The sequence below is a fragment of the Carassius auratus genome, chromosome 40, assembly GCF_003368295.1.
Source record: "Carassius auratus strain Wakin chromosome 40, ASM336829v1, whole genome shotgun sequence".
NCBI lineage: Eukaryota > Metazoa > Chordata > Actinopteri > Cypriniformes > Cyprinidae > Carassius > Carassius auratus.
In genome coordinates, this window is record NC_039282.1 from 14,483,948 (window position 1) to 14,506,372 (window position 22,425).

The 22,425-nt window shown below is 34.6% G+C and overlaps 2 protein-coding genes across 2 annotated transcripts; one reads left to right on the forward strand and one right to left on the reverse strand.

Annotated features, from left to right (window-relative positions):
• Positions 1–1,397: 1,397 nt before the first annotated feature.
• On the reverse strand, positions 1,398–10,430 carry LOC113058933 (lipolysis-stimulated lipoprotein receptor-like). Its single transcript, XM_026227183.1, has 11 exons — positions 10,219–10,430; positions 8,925–9,251; positions 8,509–8,628; positions 7,199–7,255; positions 4,629–4,775; positions 3,728–3,925; positions 3,588–3,590; positions 3,347–3,475; positions 2,887–3,055; positions 2,335–2,800; positions 1,398–1,461 (listed from the first exon to the last, which is right to left on the reverse strand). The coding sequence occupies exons 1-11, from the start codon at positions 10,259–10,261 to the stop codon at positions 1,426–1,428; spliced, it is 1,695 nt and encodes a 564-aa protein (XP_026082968.1). The 5' UTR covers positions 10,262–10,430; the 3' UTR covers positions 1,398–1,425.
• Positions 10,431–12,652: 2,222 nt separating this feature from the next.
• LOC113059027 (transmembrane protein 106B-like) lies at positions 12,653–16,099 on the forward strand. The gene is made up of 8 exons (XM_026227266.1): positions 12,653–12,730; positions 13,288–13,480; positions 13,669–13,732; positions 13,826–13,985; positions 14,160–14,300; positions 14,689–14,738; positions 14,813–14,866; positions 15,132–16,099. The coding sequence occupies exons 2-8, from the start codon at positions 13,300–13,302 to the stop codon at positions 15,250–15,252; spliced, it is 771 nt and encodes a 256-aa protein (XP_026083051.1). The 5' UTR covers positions 12,653–12,730; positions 13,288–13,299; the 3' UTR covers positions 15,253–16,099.
• Positions 16,100–22,425: the final 6,326 nt, after the last annotated feature.

Below are 22,425 nucleotides of genomic sequence, written 5' to 3' on the forward strand. Positions count from 1 at the left end.
AGCCTGCCTCTCTCTCTCTCTCTCTCTCTCTCTCTGTCTTTCTCTCTGCCACCCCTCTCTCTATCTGGTGCCATGTGCCGCTGACACATGATTGTTATTGTTGTTTCACATTAGCACCCTGATTAGTAATGACTCGATTTAACAAACAGAAAAACACCACTGCAGCAAACTGAATCACTACAAATGTTACTGTATTTCAAAGAGAAACTGGAAAATGATCATTTTATGATTTATTCTGCCCTGTTTTGCAAAATTATTCACATACCTCAAGCCCATGTTGGTTTGAATATGCTTCTCATGTGGTGTTACACTCAACCATGCAATGTAATTGTTAGAGAAAACTATTAAACAATTAACAAATGTTAATTACTCGGATGCTTTAACAAGACCACGTAAGTACAAACAGATCTGCTTTTAAACAGCTGTCTGAACCGTGGGGGTCAGCTGCCCTTTAGCTGATGCTGTTTCTTAAGTAGCTCTCACCTAACTGGCTGTCTATCTGAAGGAATGGCTGCTTTAAGACACCAGATGGATGAAAGCTTCGATGGCTACCTCTCTGCTGTGATCTTGGCAGGCCACCAACGTTGGATTTCAGAAAGTACGTTTCACTCTGAGACCGAGGCAGTTGTTGGTCCTTCTCCATCTGGGTTAGAAAAGATGCTTTTTTTATGTTAAACCCACCAGGCAGCACCAAGATAACAGACTAGATGTGCTAACACCTAAAAGAAAGCACTCTTTTATATACGTGTGTTAAAATGTGTAAAAAACTAATTAGGCTTCTAGTCTGTAGAGAAAGCAATGTACAGCACAAATGACATCTAAACTGGCAGCTAAAAACAAGAACTTTAACTTAAGAACAAGTTACATTTGAATGCATATTCATATTGTAAACATAGAAATAAATACCTTGGCTCAGTGATAATGAATAAATAAAAAAAATGCTTTCATGTGCATATGGAATCAGTATGGCATTTCCTGACATTATTGTACATGGATAGTAAATTGCCATCTAGTGGTCACAATCCAGAAACACCAAACAATGTTAAAGTATGTCACTTTGATCCCTAACAAGACAACAAACCTAAATACAATAGAAACGTTTTATTGAAAATTTACATTACATGACTGTACAAAAATAGAAAAATTATGAACCACTGTATGAAATGTGAGATTATAGTGAAACAAAGAAGAAAACAATTAATGGGAGGAACCAAACTATTAAAACCATAAATACATCAGTTGCCATTACATATTAATAAATTAGCCATTTTTACATTCAAATATCCCATAAAAATTCAAGACATCTAAATATGGACCAAAAATCCTCTCAGCATTCAAGCCAAACAAATACACACATGTAAGTGGTATGAAATGGCAGAGGAAACACACACACTTACACACACACACGTCATTTCCACCGGAGCGTCACACCACCATACTCTCCCTGCTCACAGCTCCATTCTGGACAAAGAAAACACAGCAGAACTTTGTATTAGTATAAATATATAAAATGACGGAACATTAAAGCACTGTATCATTATCTGCTCAGCTTAACTTAACACTGACAAAGAATTTGCAATGGAAGTGCAGTGACCAGAAAATTTATATTTTCATAAATCTTTTGAATGTTTCACCTAAAGAAGGAAGCTTGTTTTAATCATGACAGCATGTCCCAGTTTTTTTTTTTTTTTTTTTTTTCGGCAGTGCCTTTGACTCCGGTCTTGCTTAACTCTGAACCTAGGCACATAACTAGCTAACTAAACATTCAGGTTCTTGCCATTCAGCTGTGAATAACCCTCTTGTCATTCTGCATACTTATTTCTTTCTAGTATCACTGCTTCACCCTGCTTTTTGAATATTTTGCTATTCTGCATCATTCTTACTCGCATTTACTTATATATACACAATATGTTATTTGCTTGCATATTGTTTACATATAGAATACTTCACATTCTGTACTATTCTGAAACACATTACATAACATGATTATCGCACAACAATGATCAACTGAGCTATAGTTTAATATGAATTTAAATAAAAGTTAAACTCAGCCAGGTACTAATAAACCAGTTAAGTATTATTTATATACTATTATAATATTTATTAACATTTTGAATTAGCATTTATTTATAATTTTCATAAACAAAAACTATTTTTAATAGGTTTAGTATTAGTAAACATTAACAACACCAGCAAAGCCACCCGGTTTTAGCTGGATCTTCAAAAGGCGTTTTCAGTTTGGAAATTCATTGTCAAAACAACAACAACCTAAAGTATAATAATGAAATAAACAATACATATGTTTTAATAGGCTCTTTTGAATCTGGCTCTTACCTTTTTTAATTTGCTCTTCTTGGACGATGGCAAACTGTCACTGTCCTCAGTGTAGGGAGGGGGAGGAGGTGTGGAGTTGCTATGGTTTCCATGACGATTAGGGTCTCCGGAGGGTGGGATGAGCGGCAGAGGTGGTGGTCCACCGTGTGGCCCGCTGTAGCGGTCAGAACGGTCGGTCTCACTATCAAGCCGCTCACGGCTGCGGCCTCTCTGCTGCTCGCCCAGCTTCTTTTTTTCCATGGCTTCCCTCAGAAGACTGCCATCGTATGCATCCCGGCCTCCACGACCACGATCATGCTCCAGATCCATCAGGTCATCACGATTATGGCTACGCCGGCCCTGAAAACCGGCCCCATGGGATGAGTCTCTACGCTGAGGACGAGCATCATGAGAGTAATCACGGCGCCGATGATCATCAAAGACACGGTCGTATCCTCGTCCACTGCTGCTCCACTCCTCATCCGATCTGGACAGAGAAAAGTCATGGATCAAGAAGGACTGTCAAGTTAATGCATTCATTTAGCATGATTTCGAAACGATTCAGTCACTTACCCACTTCTGCGATCTCGGCATGCTGGCGCATAGTCATCTCTGTCTCCGTAATTGTGGCTGTTATCGTCCAAATTTTCCGTGGCGTATTCATGTCCTCGATAGTCAGGTCCCCGTCTGGGCTCATCCCGTCGGATGTGCCGAGAGCTCACATTACTCATACCATCCACTGCTGGATAGATGGGAAAAACAGAATAATACCAAAAGATTAAAAAGGTTGTAATATACTGAACACCTACAAATCATCCCCCAACCTTGGAAAAACAGATAATCTACAGGAAACAAAGTTTAAACAGAGTTTGTTTCCTTTAGATTGGCTGTGGACTTTAACACACAGGAAGGACATGTTGATTTAAATGTTCAGGAAATAGTAAAGAATCTTGATCCAGGAACATGTTCTACACAAGCCAACACTTTGTTATAACCCTTGGAATAAAAGATAGTGCCCATCTCCAGAACTCACGATGACTGTATCTGCCTGGAGTGTTCACTGGGCGACTGGGGTCGAGGTTGGCCAGATCTTGCTCCATACAGTAAAGCACCTGAGTTGGGTTTCCATCTTGGTCGGCCTGAACATGGTATCCACTACGGTCTGAAAAACAACACCAACATTAGCTGTGAATCAGAAGGCTTCAAAGGGATGAAGTCACTTAAAATGTTATAGATGGATCGATATAGTGACGTAGTGAAGATCTCTCACTTACTTCCTGCACCATTGTGGTGTTGCAGGAGTGGCGTTTGAGATTGGAGCAGGACAAACAAATGATCAAACAATTACACTTATTGAAGTAAAGAGTGTTGTCAAACTGCAGTTTTTTTTAAGGAAAATAGAGGATGAGTCTACCTGAGTTGGCTCTGTCAAAGTCTTTGCCATAGCCATTGAAGGGAGGACCAGCAACACCCACCTGCATAGGGAGCATGGGTACGCCCGGCGCAGCTCCACCAACTCCATAAGTTGGCTGGCCATGCATGCTTTGGGCATAGACGGTGTGTGCATACTGACTGGGGATGCCAGACTTTGACATTTTACCAGCCTCATACACTGGGAAGAAGTTAATTTAACATGATAATTTAGCACAATTAATAATTTAAAGCAACAATGCCAAATTAAATTCATGTTAACATATGGAGGCTTTTCTTTGCAAATATTCATACATGCATTTCTTTTTACAATTCATTTTATTAATTCATTTTATCATGTAATTAATTACTGTAGATTATACATTGTTAATCAACTAAAAGCCCTAATAAAAACAATTCACACAAAAAAGAATTTTGCTAAACTTTTCTGGAAAACATTTTACCACGTTCAGAGTTATCGTTAACTATAAAAAAAAAACTATTGAAAAGTTTTGTTAAAGCTGAAATAAAATAAAATATAAATATTAGATGAGAAACAAACTAAACAAAAATGAGAAAGTTTACTACAAACTGGAAATAAAAACTAAAACTGAACTAAAGCAAAAACTAAAATAAACCTTAAAATAATCATAATAGTAAAAAAAAACTAATAAAAATGACAGAAGAAAATAGCAAAATTACTAAATATTTAACTAAAATTTAAACTGAAAAATAAAGAATAAAATAGAATATAAATAACATGAAAATAACACTGATGCGCATTAATCATCAGCCAATATATATCGTGCACCCCTATTTTTATTGCCGTTTCATTTAGTTTGATCTTCCTAAACAGGGCATTTCTGGCTAAAGGGGAAGTGGAAGTGAAAGTGGTGTGGACTCACATGCGCGGGGACAGCAGCAGCGCTCCGAGCAGCAGGGGCAGCTAACATAACAGCAGCAGGTGTGAGGGCAACACTGACACCAGCAGATACCAATCAGGAGCAACAACAGGAGGAATCCCAGGACCACCAATACCACTAACAACCAGTCTAGAGAACGAGAAGAGGAAAAAATAAATAAACATTTGGAGGAAAGAGTCAAATCTCTTGCATCAGATACTAAACAAGAAATGAAGGCATTAAACAGAAAATACTAAAAATAAAAAAGTGTAAATGCAATACTGGCTTAATTTCTGTTTCATGAGATTTTATTTCGGTTTCATAGCTTATTTTAGTACTTTTCTCCCATCCCTGATGTTAAATGTCATGAGATGTGTGCATTCATCTAAATGTGTGCACATGTCTGTCAGTTCTGCAATCAAAAATTAAAAAAAGAAAAAGGAAAAAAAAAAGTATATGACACACATAAAGAAAAACCAGCCGAACAGGTTTTGCCTCACAACACTCTGCCAGGGCTCGATTCCAGCATGCACCACAACAACATCCTACATACACAGACACAGCATGAATCATGTGCAAACGCAGATCTTAGAATCTATTCCACAATCTTGATGGAGGAAGCAAACCATTAAAATAAAATCCAATACTTCTCCAATTTGTTCAGTTAGAATATCCATAAAAATCTCAACCAAATTATAGGATTATGCAAATCTAGCCAAGTATGCAATAATAAATAGTCAGTTGGCTAACTGCAAATTGCCCTTCTTTTTAACGACTGCGTGCAAAATAAATAAATAAATGGATCTTTAATATTGTTTTGAGCAGAAATTGGTTTATTATGTGAGAAGTAGGAGGTTGTGGAGTGATGATAGAGATATGAAACTAGACATGAAACTGTTGTCTCAGGCATTATGCTAAGATATTTAACCACAGAATGCTGCCAATAGGAATCAAGCATTCAAATAAGATGCTTAACAATTAGCACCTGATCTCATTCGGTGTACACAACATACTTAATTTGACACAAATAAAAACAAGGCTGTAGGTGACAGAAGTACATTTCATTCAATATGTTGTAAAATCTCATTTTCAGTGCTGCTGGAAGCTAATCAGTGTTTTATAATGGGAGTGGATGATAGCTCAAAAGTAAAAAAAAATGGCAGCCATCCATTATAAAAGAAGTCCACATGGCTCTGCGATGTGTACGTGTAAGAAAAATATAGAAATTTGAAACTGTAATCGTTAGCTTCCGCTAAAGTTGTACATGCGTTCAGGAGAGAGTGGCGTCCTGTGGATAATGTAGGACGTAGGCGTAGCATAAGGTCCGGTGAAAACAAGTGTCCTCTTGGCTTAACATTTTTCCTTACAAATCCTCGTTTTGTACTACTAAATCATGACCGGTGTTTTGTTTTGCTTTCTTCTCTGCACTTCCATGTTTGTCATTTCTGCATTAGTCACCGTGTTTTCTCATCCTATGTCATCCGCTGGACACCACTCTCTCGTGAACGAATGTACAACATTTAGCGGAAGCTAGAGATTAAGCTATATATAAAGTTGTAAATATGGATATTTTTCTTACACAAACACATCACGTTGCTTCAGAAGGCCTTTATTAACCCCCTGCAGCTGTGTGGACTTCTTTTATAATGGATGGGTGCAATTTTTTGGATTTAAAATTTTGGGCTTCCATCCACTCCCATTATAAAGCATGGATTAGCCTGGACATTATTTAATATAACTCTGACTATATTTATCTTAAAGAAGAAAGTCAAATAGACCTTAAAATCATGGGGTAAATTTCATTATTTTGTGAACTATCTCTTTAAGGGACACAATTACACAACATTTTGAACATACTGTTCTTCCATCCCATTAAAACCTTGTTTATGAAAAAAAATATATATATATATTCACACACACACACACACACACACACACACACACTTCCAGGCAAAAGTTTAGGATCAGAATGAATTTAAATGTTTTAAAATAGTTTCTTATGCTTATTAAGGCTGCATTTATTTGATCAAAAATACAGAAAAAAAATTTATATTGTGAAATATTATCATGATGTAATATAGCGTTTTTCAATTTTAGTATACATTAAAATCGAATTCATTCCTGTGATGCAAAGCTGAATTTTCAGCATCATTATTCCAGTCTTCAGTATCTCATGATCTTCAGAAATCATTCTAATATCCTGATTTATTATCAGTGCTGGAAACTGTTGGGCTGCTTCATATTTTTTTGGAACATGTGATACTTTCTTTCAGGAATGTTTGATGAAAAAAAAACAAAAGAAGAGCATTTATTTATTAATTATTTATTAATTATTTTTAACTGTGGTGTATATTGTTAGATTTTTATTTTATTTTAAATAAAATAAAAATCTTTTCTAACAATATACACCACAGTTAAAAAGTTTGTGGCCAGTAATTTTTTTTTTTTTAAGAAATTAAAATTTTATTTTATTATTACTGTTTTTTTTTTTATCAAATAAATGCAGCCTTGATGAGCATAAGAGACTTTGTTAAAAACTTAACCAGACCTCTAGAGAGAAGCACTTATTCTACCTTCCATGACCAGTAAATTGATGCCAGGCAGCAGGTCTGTAGTATTTGACTTTCTCTCTGTGAAAAAAAAACAAAGCCATAATTACTGAAAAAGGCCATACAGTATCAGCCCAAAAAGAGAGAAAAAACTGGTCTTTAAGTTAACATTATTTTACTACTTTTACTGCTACTATATTATTAATATTAGCATTAATCAATATATTATTGCTTTCTATGACAAGACAGAAATGGACTTGAATCCTTCACAAGCAAACAGTTGATTTTCCAGGTAGAATAAAAAAAATATATAATATATTATAATTAAATAATACAAAACATCACAAACAATAAAAAAAACAAACAACTTTTTTTAAATCATCAACAATTTCCAATTAAACACAGCCCTAATTCCTCACATACGCTAAAATCCATCAGATACTACAAAATCTGAATTAGTGACCAAGTGCTTGTGTGTGTGATGAAACCACACATTGAAATATTTGGTGTCTGTCAGTGTGAGTTTGTCTGTGGAAAGTAGGGATGCAAGGATACCATTTTTTTCAGAATCGATCTGATCCGGAAAATTCTGAGTATCTGCCGATAACGATTCAATCCGATACCAACACAGTCACAGTTGTTTTTTTGTTTTTTTTTTAAATCAGTGTAGAATTTCTATACTTCTGTGTGTTGACCTGATCGTCACTCTTTTGTGTGTTAAACACAACATACTACATATAGACAACTTCATTTTAATGAAAAATAACAAATGAAAAAATATGTGTGACCCTGGACCACAAAACCAGTCTTAAGTCGCTGGGGTATATTTGTAGCAATAGCCAAAAATACATAGAATGGGTCAAAATTATAGATTTTTTTTTCATGCCAAATATCATTAGGATATTAAGAAAATATCAATGTCCCTGAAGATAATTAGTACATTACCAAATGTAAATATATTGAAACTTCATTTTTGATAATTAATATGCATTGCTAAGAACTTCATTTAGACAACTTTAAATGTGATTTTCTCAATATTTTGATTTTTTTTGCACCCTCAGATTCCAGATTTTAAAATAGTTATATCTAGTCCAAATATTGTCCTTTCATAGCAAACCATACATCAATGGAAAGATTAGCATTTAGGTGCTTTATCATGTTTTTGTTCCTTTTGTGGGGCTCAAAAATTACACAGAATAGTATACGCACAATATCAGTTTCGGATCGGTCTAATCAGACTGATTACCTGATCCAGCTGAAAATGCGAGTATCGGAGCAGATACCGATACTGAGTACCAGATTGATGCATCCCTAGTGAGAAGGTAAACACCTACCAAGCACAATGAGTTCTGTATAACACTCGCCATTCCCTGAAAGGTCCTGGGATGAAACAACACTACAGACGTACACTCCACTGTCACCCCACGCAGTCTGAGCAATGTTAAGGTCTGCATCTATAAATTTACAAAATAAATAAAATACAATGTACATATTTGCAATCTTTGCAAGTTTCATGGCAAATAGAATTTAGCCAGGCTAAACCAGGCACATTTACACAGGTGTGGTGGTAATGAAGATAAAAAAAACAACTAATATATAAATACAGTTTTATAAATAATAACATTAAAAATTATAATAATATATAAAATAAAGAAATTAAATTAAAATGTAATAAATTAATAATGTACATTAAATAATAATAAAAAAAAAAACGGACACAAAATACTTTCACAATCTAAAGTCAACTTACTATTTGTGATGCTGATCTGACGGCCCTGGTACGCGCTCCCAAGTGTGACCTCCATTTGTTTTGAAGCTACTATGTGAACGGTCCTGGTACTGTCTGAACACTCTCTGCTGGGGTCGTAGTTTGGGTCGGACTGAGCGATGGCATTGTCAACACTACCGGGGTTTAATGCAGCTTGTATCGGGTCTCTGCAGTGGGACTTATATTTCCAGCTGATCACTGGTTGGCTTTGACTCGTGGTAGAGAAATCACAGCGGAGTGTGACCGGCTGGAATAATATGACCACGTAACGTGGGTAAGGGCAGACCACGTTGACTGCTGTGGTGCAGCCTGTAGGAGAGGAAACACATTTGAACATAACAGCATATACAAATAAATGAAACACAGGGAGATTTACGACATTTCCATGAACCTAGACAGGAATTAAGAATACAGTGGAGATCGAATAACATCCAGACTGGACAAAAAGTCCTTTCATATATAACAAAGACTCAAACCATGTCAAATGACATTAAAAGGCTCTTAAGACTTTCTGTTAAGAATATTCTTATACACAATGGAACAGATTATAATAAACCAGGTGAACCACATGAAAATTGATTGTGCCTGTGAAGATGTCAAATTTATATTTAGTCTATTCAAATAATAAACTAACTTCTATTGAGCTTTCAGTTGGGCTTAGAAGTGTTTTGAAAGCTCAGGAAGCAAGCGGGTTCCCTTGAAAACTTCCTTTAAAAAACACAAAAACCAATCACTAAAAAGTCATTATAATAGCGGTTTAAATCAACATACTAGCTGTCAAAGTCAGGAGAGAGTCTGTATTTATTTGCTCTAACAGACTAGAATCAAAGCATAATATCTTGATTAATATTTTTAACTGAATAAGAGTTCAAATTATAAACAAAAGCTGCTCAAATCTGAAAAGTATCATCATTTTGGAAGGAACATATTTATATATTCATTTGAACTGTATTTTTATACACTTTTGATTAATTAAAAAGGCTCTCTAGGGAAAATATATATTTACATACACGACTCTCTGAGGGTTATGGTTGTTATCTATACAGAAGTACTGCTACAGTAGATGTAAATACAAAATGTATTAATGATTTAATAGACCTGGCCAGTCAATTAAAAAAAAAAATAGACAAAACCTATATCAACTGATAGGTTAATGTGGCCTCATTGAATTCCAGCGCTGTAATAAAATAAAATCTGATCATCTATTGACACTTTTCTATACACATACAATAACTGACAAAGAAGTGAACGCATAGCATTAGCATAAACGCCCCACCTGTGAACAAGAGGAGGGTAAAGAAGACTTTATCCTGCGACATATTTACTCAAAATCTTTCAAAACATATGAGCTTTAAAAACATCTAACTTTAAGTTCCTCAAAAAAAAAAAGGTAAAGAAATCCGAATAAGTGTGGACACAGCGGCTGTATTTTGTCAGGTAGGTGTGCCCTCCGTATCCTTTTGTAGTGAGGAAGGAATGAACGTCACCCGAAACTCGAGACTCAGGTGAGCTCGGCGGCCACTGGAAGAAAAATACGCGTAAAATCATAGGGGTCCAAAAGACAACAATAGTTTGCGTATTTAAAAATGCGGACTTTTATACATTTCTTTTGGTACCTGGACAATAATATACGATATTGTGGAACAGTATTCTGTGACTGCATATCCGGTTTGACGAGAATAACCCAAAAGGGTTAATATAACAACGCCCTGTAACTCACCTTTGGTGAGTGAAATTATTTATTCCACTGCCAGTCTCTGAAGGCCGAGTTAATGATCGCCAAGATTACAATTTTGGGATTGAACCTAGAACTGCATTAACACTTCTCATGTCTTATCAAAGTAACCTAGTTAGATTATCGAATCAAATTTAACAATTTCTCGGTGCACTACTAAAGTTATTTTGTTAGTAAAACACAGATGAGTTCATTCGCCATGTGGCCATGATAAACATGATAAACATATATATATATATATATATATATATATATATATATATATATATATGAAGAATAAGAACGCTGTAAATTTGAATGTTTTTAAACTTTGTTTATAACCTTTGAGTTTGTATTATTATTATTATTATTATTATTATTATTATTATTATTATTATTTATTATTATATATTATTATCCTAAAGTAGTCTACCCATCTGGATGTATTTGTAATTCTATAAAATCAATAAATCAAAAACATAGGAACACTATGGTGATTATTTCTCATTGTAGGTTTATTTTCTAAAGTCAGTTACAACATCAGATAACTTTTACATTTTCATTACAAATTCTTTTTAAATGTAAAGTACAAATATAAGCAAATGTTGTTTTGGTCTACACTTATATGTAGGCTATATACTATTTGAAAATTATAAATTTCCTCTTGTGTGTGTATACTGTCACATTTTTGATGGATTTTCTGATGATAACTATCATCAGGAAATCAATCTGAGAAGTGTTAACCACAAGTCTGCTTGTTGGTTGAACATTTTTCTCATTTTGAGTGCACAAACAACTCACGGGTCATACAATTGCGACTTGATTTGTAACTATAAACAGTGGGCGGGGCTTAGTTGCAAATCCCGCCTTATCCAATATGATTGGCTTGTACGAGAATCGCTCGTAGCTGTCGTCCAATCACACAACGTCAACAATGTACCATCTGCCGCTTATTAATGCAGGAGGCGGGGCTTCTTAGAATACTGGGGGAAAGAACAACAGTAGTGGTGGAAATTATGATTCTTTCTAGAGATTCGTTCATTTTCAGTTCGTTCACCAAAATGATTCGTTCAGAATCGTTCACTGATTCGTTCAGTGACCATTTCTTCGTATTACACAAAATAAGCCAGCAGGTGGCAAAGTAGAGTGTATTGTGTTATGTCTTAAATCAACGAACGTATTCACTTGTTACAAAAACTGATCTGGCTTTATTAATGTGTGTATAATCGCATTCAATATATAAAGTCTAATTAAGTTGTTCAGATGAACAAAGCACAAGGTTTTCTTGCCTTATTAGCATTTTAATTGTTTGATCCGACAGTTTATATATTATATATTCACATTCATAAATCGGGGATTAAACGTGGAATTGCTAAATATCAAAACAAGCGTATGTGCACAGTACAGTAACTATAACTGCGCTTTGCATTTTTGCGAGATTGACATGCTAAATGGCAGACTAACCCGGTTTACTCTCATTCATTTCGTTCACGAACGACATGTGTGCATCAGTTCAGTCATTTCATTCACGAACGAGATGTATCATTCAACTCGTGCACGAACGACATGTGCCAGTTCAGTCATTTCATTCACGAACGAGATGTATCAGCACATTCAACTCATTCACGAACGACATGGGTACCAGTTCAATCATTTCGTTCACGAACGATAAGATCTCTAGATCTCGTTCAGACTCATATGAAACTCGTTCATTGAAGGGCGTATTCGTTCACTACATTGAACAAATCACATACTCTGTCACATCTCATACTCGAAGGCTATTGGCTCGAGGTTGAGTAATTCTTTGACAGGATGAAATGCTTGTTACCCGGTTCACCGAGCTGCGCATGCGCTGCTTATAGCGCCGCGCTGCTGTGGAGGGAGGAACTTCACTGAACGAGAAATATGAGTCAGTGGATAGCGTGAACGAGAACGATTCGTTCACCTAAAAGATTCGTTCAAAAAGAACGATTCGTTCACGAACGACACATCACTAAACAACAGTGTTGGAACAGAGTAACAATATAGCAACCGCAATTTTATATAAACAGAAGGTAGAATCCTTCAGTTGAAGGTAAAAATACATTGATTCTTATCCTATCCACTATATTTTCATATCGAACCTTAAAATAAGAGTCATTTTGTATGGTGCTTGACCTGTTTTTAGGCCCATTTGCTCTTACATCACGATGCATGTTCGTCGCGTGCGTATTAATAATGCTCTTTAAATGCATCGATCTAAATGCGTTAATCTGAAATCTGTAAGCGCATTTTATTTTTGCATTGCTATGGCATAAATATTACGCCAACTCGAGATTTTCGTGTCCTCGCATCGGCTGTTATCATTTGCGTATCTGTTAAACATTAAGCAGGTTTACCAGGTTGAGGGATACTGACAATATATTGTTTAGTTGTTGAAAGTCAGAATATTTTGATAACACCATAAGACATTAACATCACGTATATTTTATAGACAGAATGGCATTTTAAAACAGCCTGCACTGTCATATTTTGTCACGTGGAAGATATATGTTTTAAAGTTCACCACTGCATAAACATATAGATATGAGTGATCTTTCATGACTTGCACTGTAATTCACTAAATTTGACGGATGATTTCTCTCTTTGAAGGCAGGCCAAACCATGGGGAAGTCTCTGTTTTCCTTGCCGAAGCAAAAAGAGGAGCAGGAGAATCTTATTAAAAACACAGAGTCTCCTATTGAGGACAATAAACATGACGTGTCACAGTTTCCATATGTTGAATTCACAGGTAGAGACAGCATCACCTGTCCTACTTGTCAAGGGACGGGGAGGATACCTAGAGGTGAGAACAGATCTTTCCATCCATCCATTTACCATCCATTACTATATATGTTATATCAACATATAGCTGCAACTTAACAAATTGTTCTTAATCTTAGTGGCATCAATAAATTGCTTGAATGAATCATTATTTGGACTTGTAAAGATGTAATTATGTGCACTTCCTTCCTATCCTGGACATTCTCACAGACCTAGAAAACCAACTAGTTGCTCTGATACCATACAGTGACCAGAGGCTGAAGCCAAGACGAACGTAAGTTAATTTCAATATCCGTTTCAAATCAGCATTGGATATATACTACAGTATATATTTGATAACTGACTGGATATTCTTGCACTATCACAGGACATTGTACGTGTCTTTATCAGTCGTTCTGTGTCTGCTACTTTCTGGTTTGGCTGTATTCTTCCTGTTCCCTCAAACTATTGACGTTTCTTATGTTGGGGTGAAGTCAGCCTACGTCACATTCGACCGAGACCGGCGGATAATTTATCTAAATATCACGGTAATATCTATAGAATTACAATATTATCAAATATTATCTATTATTCTATTTTTTTGTGTGGAGGGATTGGACTTAATAGTGAGATCAGATGGGACTTTTTGGAAAAGTCATGTTTTTTTCTTGCCGTGTATATAATTAACTGTATTTAATAATAGTATTTTTTGACTTTCTCAGAATACCCTGAACATCACCAACAATAATTACTACTCAATTAGCGTTGCCAACATCACAGCACAGGTGCAGTTCTACAAGACTGTTATCGGAAAGTCTGTTGTCAGCAATGTCACCACTATCACCCCCCTGGATATGCGTCAGGTACATGTTAATTCATTCAAATATATTAATTAATGAATAATAATTGTATGTTAATACATATTTCAATAATAATATTTTTCATTATAAACCCAAAAGAAATCTGCACAATTTTAACTTCGTAGTAATTATACAATTAATAATTAAAATATAATATAAAATTATTAGTCATGTAATATTTGTTATAGTATGGTGCTCTATAAAAATATGAAATATAATAGTGTATAATACAACCATACCAATCCATATCCTTACTGTTTCAAATTTGTATACATGGTGAGGAAAATCACATTCAGTTTAACACTTTAAGAGAACAGAAAGAAATAAGTGCCCTGCATATGTGTGATTTCTAAGATAACAACTGTTATTAATGTCAGTGTTTCGTTTTTAGGTTGATTTCACTGTTCCCACGATCATAGCAAATGAGATGAGCTACATATTGTGAGTATTTGCCAGTCAGGTCTTACATTAGACCTAAAACTTTTATCTTACTGATTGTGCATCTGTTTTTACAGTGACTACTGTACCATGCCGTCAATTAAAGTGCATAACATTGTTGTCATGATGCAGTAAGTATTCTTTAATGAAAAATCTGATTCATTTTTAATTTTAGTTGTTTGTTGAAAGAGTTTATGTAAAATCATAAAATCATTTTTTTTTTTTTAGAAAAATGTTACTGTATTTATATTTTTGTTATTCAGTGTTTTGTTGTTGTTGTTGAAAAGAATGGTAGCTCTTTATTAGATAAAATAAGCATTAACCAAAGTATTATAATATTATATAATAAATAAATATGAATATTAAATGATTGATACTATGTTCTCGTCTCTCCAGGATGACTGTAACTGTCTTGTACTTTGGCCACGCTGAGCAGGTGTCTCTGGAGAAGTACCTGTACGTGGACTGTGGCTCAAACACCACATCTTCACGTGGACACATGAGTGTGATACAGTGACGCCGCTCCGTATGACCCACAGTCCATCTTGTTCCCATGTCGTGAAACAAAAGCCTGTCCGGAGTGTTACAAATGGCAGATGATGAAGTCTGTACTGTAGGGTGACAACATCAAGATTGATCAGGAAGTTTCAGCCAGAGCTCTGATGTCTTTCTACACCATCATTATCGATTCTTTAGCACAGCGCTGAAGGTTTTGCTTGGATAGACAGAAGCACTGTAGTACATTTTGGGAAAAGGGATGATAGCAGCTGAATATTTTACATGGAGCTGCAAACACTCAAACCACTTTGACTACTCAGTTACAATTGTATTTTTTCCTGTGCATTTGTTTTGTAACGGTAAACAGCGTGCTGCAATTTCCATTTGATCATGCTCATTTTATGGTTATTTAGCTCTTCGCGGAGCAGTAACTCTTGATTTTTTTTTTTTTGAGTATGGTGTTCACATCAACATGCCAGCTTTCAGAAATGGAAATGGAGTTTATGGAAATGTTGTATTAATTCATATTTTGGATTTTTCCAACCTGTAAGACCTGTCATTTTTCTGGGAGAATGAAGGTCTAAACTTACGTTTAAAAAACAACTAAACAAATATTTAGTGGGATGTTCTGAGGTCATTACAAAGTGGAACATGAATCAGGTGTCATAAAATATATATTATAATAAATATAAATTTACCTCAGCAGGAACCTGTGGAATACCATATAGTTAAGGAAACATTTAACAAAAAGAAGGAAGGCCATTCTTTTTTTTTTTATTATAAAAAGGACTTCCGTTTAAGAACTAATTGTTCTTAAAAGCGTTTTTTTGTCACATTTTAGTCAAAGTTGAGCTTTTTTTTTTTTTTTTTTTTTTGTGCTGGTGTAGATAATTGCTATCTTAGATGTTTCTTATTCACTTTAACCCTTTTGCTTGTCTGGTTTTGTTGGAATGGCACTTTTACATCAACATTTTTTGAAGTATTGTATTTACATGTTATTTTAGGGAAAGGATTGTCAATAGATTCAATTCCTTTGATTACATTTGTGTCCACACACACACACACACACACATATATCAAAATACACACTGGCAAGATCACTTTATATCAAAACTGATAATATCTAAATATATGTTTTTATTGAAATATGAAATAAAAAAGGTTTACCTATCTGGCATGGTGAACCATAGAAGCCACTAGGACAAGCACAGATGTTTGGTTTGATACAAGTCCCTCCGTTTAAGCACAAAGGCTTACAGTCAATTAAACTTTTTTGAAACTTACAGTCAATGAAGATTTATTAGAATCACAGATATTAAAAGGATAGTCCACACAAAAATGAAAATCATTTACTCACCCTCATGGCATTCCAAAACCTGTGTGACTTTCTTTCATTGGTGAAACATAAAAGAATATATATTTAAGAAATTTGGTAACCAAACAGTTTCGGTTCCCACTGACATTGAGCCAATGAGAACTGAAACTATATGGTTACCAACCATAAATATAATTCTTCATAATATCTTCTTTTGTGTTCTGCAAAAAAAGAGAGAAAGGAATGCATACAAGTTTGAGGGTGAGTAAATGAAGACAGAATTTTGAAAAATAAATTTTAACCAGTGAATGGGGGTCAAGATTTTGAAGCCCTCCAAAAATTAATCCATCCAATATAAAAAGTGCTCCACATGGCTCTGGGAGTTAATAAAGGCCTTTAATCTGTAATCGCTAGCTTAGCTTCCGCTTTGTCAATTTCATGTCATATGTCATAACTATAACTTTTTACCTCTCAATTTGACTATTTGTGATTTTTTTATGTCATAATTGTTTTAATGTAAATTTTGACTTGTGGTTTCATCTCATACTTGAGACTTCCTGTGTCATGATTTTGACTTTTTTTTAAACTCGGTACAGTATCTCAGAATTGCATCTTTTGCCATAATTATGGTTTACCATAGCATGATTTTTTTTTTCGTATGTGGCAGAAATGGGCTTCCACAGTATCAATCCTTCGGAAAATTACTAGAGAGTCCCAAGATTACTATTCAAGTCACAACATAATTTATTGTATACAACATTAAAACAATCTTTGAGCAATTCCAGGATATTTTGATGAACAGAAAACAGAAAGATAACATTTAAATGCCTTTACCGTTTTCGATCGAATTCTTATGTATGTGCCTATTAAATATATAATTATTACCAATTAAACATTATAAAAATGTTATACTGAGGTAAGGATTCTAACATGTTTTTGGAAGCCTTTTGTCGCCACCTTGTGGACAACATTGCAGACACAAGACAGTGGTTTTCCATTCGTCCACATGAACTTTAAAGACTTAAACCAAATAAAAAAAGAAAAGATCACAGTGAAACAATAAAGACTTTTTCCCTCTTTGGAAAGTAATTTAATAGTCTAAATAAACATGAGGAAACATGGCAGATACAGTCTCTCTGTGCTGTCTGAGTGTGTTTACAGTATGTCATATCAATATACTGAGCTTTTTCTGGACTAAAATGATAGAGATCTAAATCTCTAAAATTGACTTTATTAATTAAATATCTTTCAATTTGGTGGTCATTTGTGATTAATGGGACTACGACCTGACAATATCATCAGATGCCGTGTATCAAGAGAGTGTATACAAACCAAAGCCGAATTGAAAGAGAATGGATGGCACAGACCTTTAGTGAGCAGATAACCGATGTGGTGACTGTACAAATCTGACATGGGCCATCAAAAAGAGTCAGTGTCTTTGCATTGCTGAAGTCCATCATAGACACCTACAAAATGGATAAACAGGTCATTTTCAACCAGTTTGTAAGTCATACTGAATACACTTCATTTTTAGTTTAGAACTTAATCACTTTGATTTGCCAGTTCAGTGCTTGTGTGGTTTGTCACCTTTTCCTTCACAATGCACTTGAGCTTGTAGGACTTTTTAAAGCCTTGACCAAGAACTCTGACAGAAGAACAGATGCCATAAAGGACATCACACAGTCCTCCTTTCTCCAATTCTGTGATCTTTGGAGTCTTATCTGCATCAGGAAAACAGATTAACTGACAAGAATACTGTAGTAAAGTCAATGATCGGAAGGAAGAGGGCGGGGTCAGATAGACTGCTGCTGCCTGCACTTTTGACTTTTATTTTACAAAAAATAAACACAAAAAAAACGTTGCGCTACCAGTGCTCAAAATGGCACAATTTGTATAAATGAAATTCATAAGTCTTCTCCAGAGCATGTACAATCAACTTCACCAGGCAGCAGTCAGCCTCCCTCTCCTCTCCAGCTCACTCCCGGCCTTTTTATCTGGTCACTCCATGCCAGTCACTGGAAAGACACAGGTGTTCATCATTTGTATTTAACCCACTTACTCACCGCTTTTAAACTTTTCGATTTTTTGTTCACCTCTTCAGATCAGTTTTACTGATTTCAATAGTTTTTGACGCCTTTGGAGTGAGAATGGGTTGTGTATCTCGGCCAAATAATCTCCTATCCTAACAAACCATACATCAATAGAAAGCTTATTTATTCATGATGTATACATGTCAATTTTGAAAAAACTGGTCTATGGTCACATATATACTTCAAACAGTACTACACTTCAAATATCTAAATTATCCAAATGCATTTGTATTTACATATTTAGACCCAAATTATCCTTATTTGACCCTTATTATCATCTATGTTGAATGATTACTCTTTGATAAATGAAAGACTTTTAAATCTTTCTGACTTCAAATTTTTGAATGGTAGGTAAAATAAGTTTCTGCATACTTTTGGGCACAAAAAATATTATTGAAAAATTAAATTAAGATATGCATTTTTTAAAAAAAATATCGAACCAAATAGCACCTGCAAACGAAAGATGCTCCTTTCTCAGAACTAATGTAAATAACCTTCATTTCCACCACAGAGACAAACAATTTTGCGACCAATCAAGTATTTCAAAATGTTAATGCACTTATTTACCGGGGAAGTGTACTTGTTAGTGAGTTATGTTTAAGATGAAATTAAACACACTAAAGTGTATGGAAAATAGAGAAAAATCAGTTGAAAGTAGGCTATTTTTAAGTAGTGTCTTCATCTTCAGTCAAGCAGCTATTTTATCAAATAGACATTAAAATTCAGCCTATGAAAGTAGGAGTAGCAAAACAAAGGAGATTTGAGCCATTTATAAAAATGTAAAAAAAATTAAAAAAAAAATCATCACAAAATGCTTCACATGATAAAAAAAAAATGTAGTAGGCCTACTAGTCTGAAAATTGTTTTTAAGAGAGTTTATTTTCTAAATGTCCACAGGGATAGAAGTGTTCACAGATGAAGAAAGACCCATGATTTGCTAAATTGATCTTACTTACTGTCTGAATAGAGAACCAGAGGGTAATATTGTCTGTAGCGTACATCTTTTAGAGAAGATATGTGTGTTTTTGCCCTTCTGTGTCATTATCCACAAGATATGTCTCTGCCTATGACCTTACGGAGTATTAACGAGAATTATTCTTCACTGATAATGTAAATAAGCCAAAGTTCTACTCTGAGAAAGTTAAACACAATCTGTTGTGTGATGCCTGTGAGACTTTGTGAAGAAATCACATAACCAGAGGCCATCTGTTAAACTGTTTTTATCAAGGCTACTCCTTCTCAAAGAAGATGTGAATAACATTCACGGGATGAAGATTGAGCAGTGGCATAACACCATTATGCTTCTCTACGAGAGGTGGTGACAGTCTGTATGAAATAATTAAATTCTTCCTCCACACTGTATATTTTTACTGAATGATACTCATTAGGCAGAACGAAACCACAACATAGCGTCCCAGCGTTTTTACTTTGAGATGGATAAAAGAGGGAATGCTGTAAGACAGCTGTGAAACCTAATGAGAAAAGCAGACGGTAAACAGTCATCAGTAGCAAAACTTTTCCATGACCTAAAGGTGCAATTAGCAATTAAAATAACACAAAGTCTAAATGCTGCAAATAAATAAAGATGAACTAAAGTGTTAGAAAAAAAAAAACTGATATCGTTCGCTGGTGTACTCTAATATCGTTATCTTTATAGTTATTGTTCTTGGCTTTGAATGAGGCTTACACTCTTAATAAATACCCATACCAATTCCCTCAGTACCCTCCACTGTAATCACATTGAAGGCTTTTTATTATTATAACTGCTTAATCTTTCAGAAACCTTTTTTCTGGTCTGTTAGTGAAATTGTATTTGCTCGTAATGTATTCACAATATGTTAGCTTTATCTGTTTTCTTCATCTATTCCCATCCTTAATCTTGATCTTAAAATGCAAAAGATACCATAAAAATTACAGTGAATTATTAATTTCCAGTGACTGCTGCTTTTATTACAGATCGTTATAGAAAAGTATTCTTTATCTCTATTACTAAGCTTATCTTTTCTATAAATTATGTGATATTATAAGAGGATTAGACTTGATCTGTATAAAAATGGAAATCCAGAGAGTTGGTATATTTAAATGAGTTGTTTGCTAACCTCTGCTGGTTGTGATTTGAAAGATCTGAACTTTTGCATTAACTTATAAAAAACGAAAGAAACTTGTAAAATATATAACATCAATTAAACAGGTATAATTTAGGACAAAAAGCCAAATTGAGAATGAAAGAAATTTAATTATGAAAGTGTGATATTTGTTGCTAAAAACTTCAGAAAGCATAAATAGCCTATAACCTGCACCCCACCCCCCACATTTTTACGGTCAGGATTATTTTTTATTACTTAAAATAACTGATTGAAGATATATCTCATAGGTATTTAAAGTGACTTTAATTCATAGTTAGATGGTTGCTAAGACGTCTCTTTGTTTCCTCAACAATGTCCCCACTGTTCTCTGTCCATCACACAGAGTCTCTGAATGAGAACTTTTGCTGCTTGGGAACCTTATTGTATCCAGTACTCTATGTTGAGCTGGCTTAAAAAAAAAAAGAAAGAAAAATAAATTGTATCACACACATCAATTTGAACTCTTTGCTATCTACTTTGTCATGGCTGAATGACAGCCACTCTGCTGTAAGAAAGGTAAGTGATTTTAGGAATTCTTTCATTTAAATTGTAAGGTTGATAGAAATAGATATAAATTATTTATTTATTTTATAATTTTTTTTCTTAATTTTGTTGTTGTATTATGTCTTATTATTAATTTAATGTTATATAATTACGTCTATCACCTAAATGTAATCTTATGCCTACTTTTGCATATGTACTGCAGATCCTTAATTAAGATAATATTACATGTATGAGGTTGTTAATGAACAATTTTATATATCTTACATATCACTGAAAAAATTGCATAATAATAATTTTTACTCCGAAATTTCTAGTAAATTTCTCAAATGATTACAAAGAATCTGCAGGTAACACACTGAATTAAAGTGAAATTTTGAAGTAGAAAGACTGAAATACTATTTTCTTGTAAAACGTACTCCGATGATCATTGTTTAATCTACTAATTGTGTATGGTTTGGTCTCAGATTATTGCTCTGAGCATTAAAATGTGGCTGACTCACAATGAATCTTCCTGAGCCTTTGGAAACTCCAATGTCTGTTGATTTCAGAAGAAAGCTGCTCTTTTCTGTGAGTCAAAACCCAGTAATTCCCGTTGATCCATGGAACATAAAAGCCCCTGACTTTACCCCAAAACTGTACAGATCTTTGAGTTTGCCACAGATCAAGAGCAAAAACATTCACCTGGTTAAATCAAATAATACTGTGGAAGAAAAAATCATTTATTTTGGAAAAGATTAATGATGTTTCTCCCTTAGTTTTGCCTGGACTTGAGCAAAAGGGATGTACAGCAACAACATTTATCACGTTGTCTCTAGTGATCACTAGAGGTTTGTGAAACTACTGTTTGTTAGAGCAAGGATGTATCCAGTGGGGCCTTACAAAGAACCAGATCTTCATAACTTCAGACTTGTAAATTTGTAATAAGATTATGGCTCACATTATCTGCATTGCACAACATCAACACTAGATGACAGTCTTTATAAGACATTTAAACACTCTTAATGCAACTGCAGCCATCAACATTGACTTCTTTAGAAAAGGATCCTGGCTATACTTGATCTTAGAATATCAGTCCCCAAACAAAGGTAAAATAATTTTCATCAAGACATCCTTAAAAACAGAGAGAAATATGAATGCATTTTTTTTCAACACTTAAA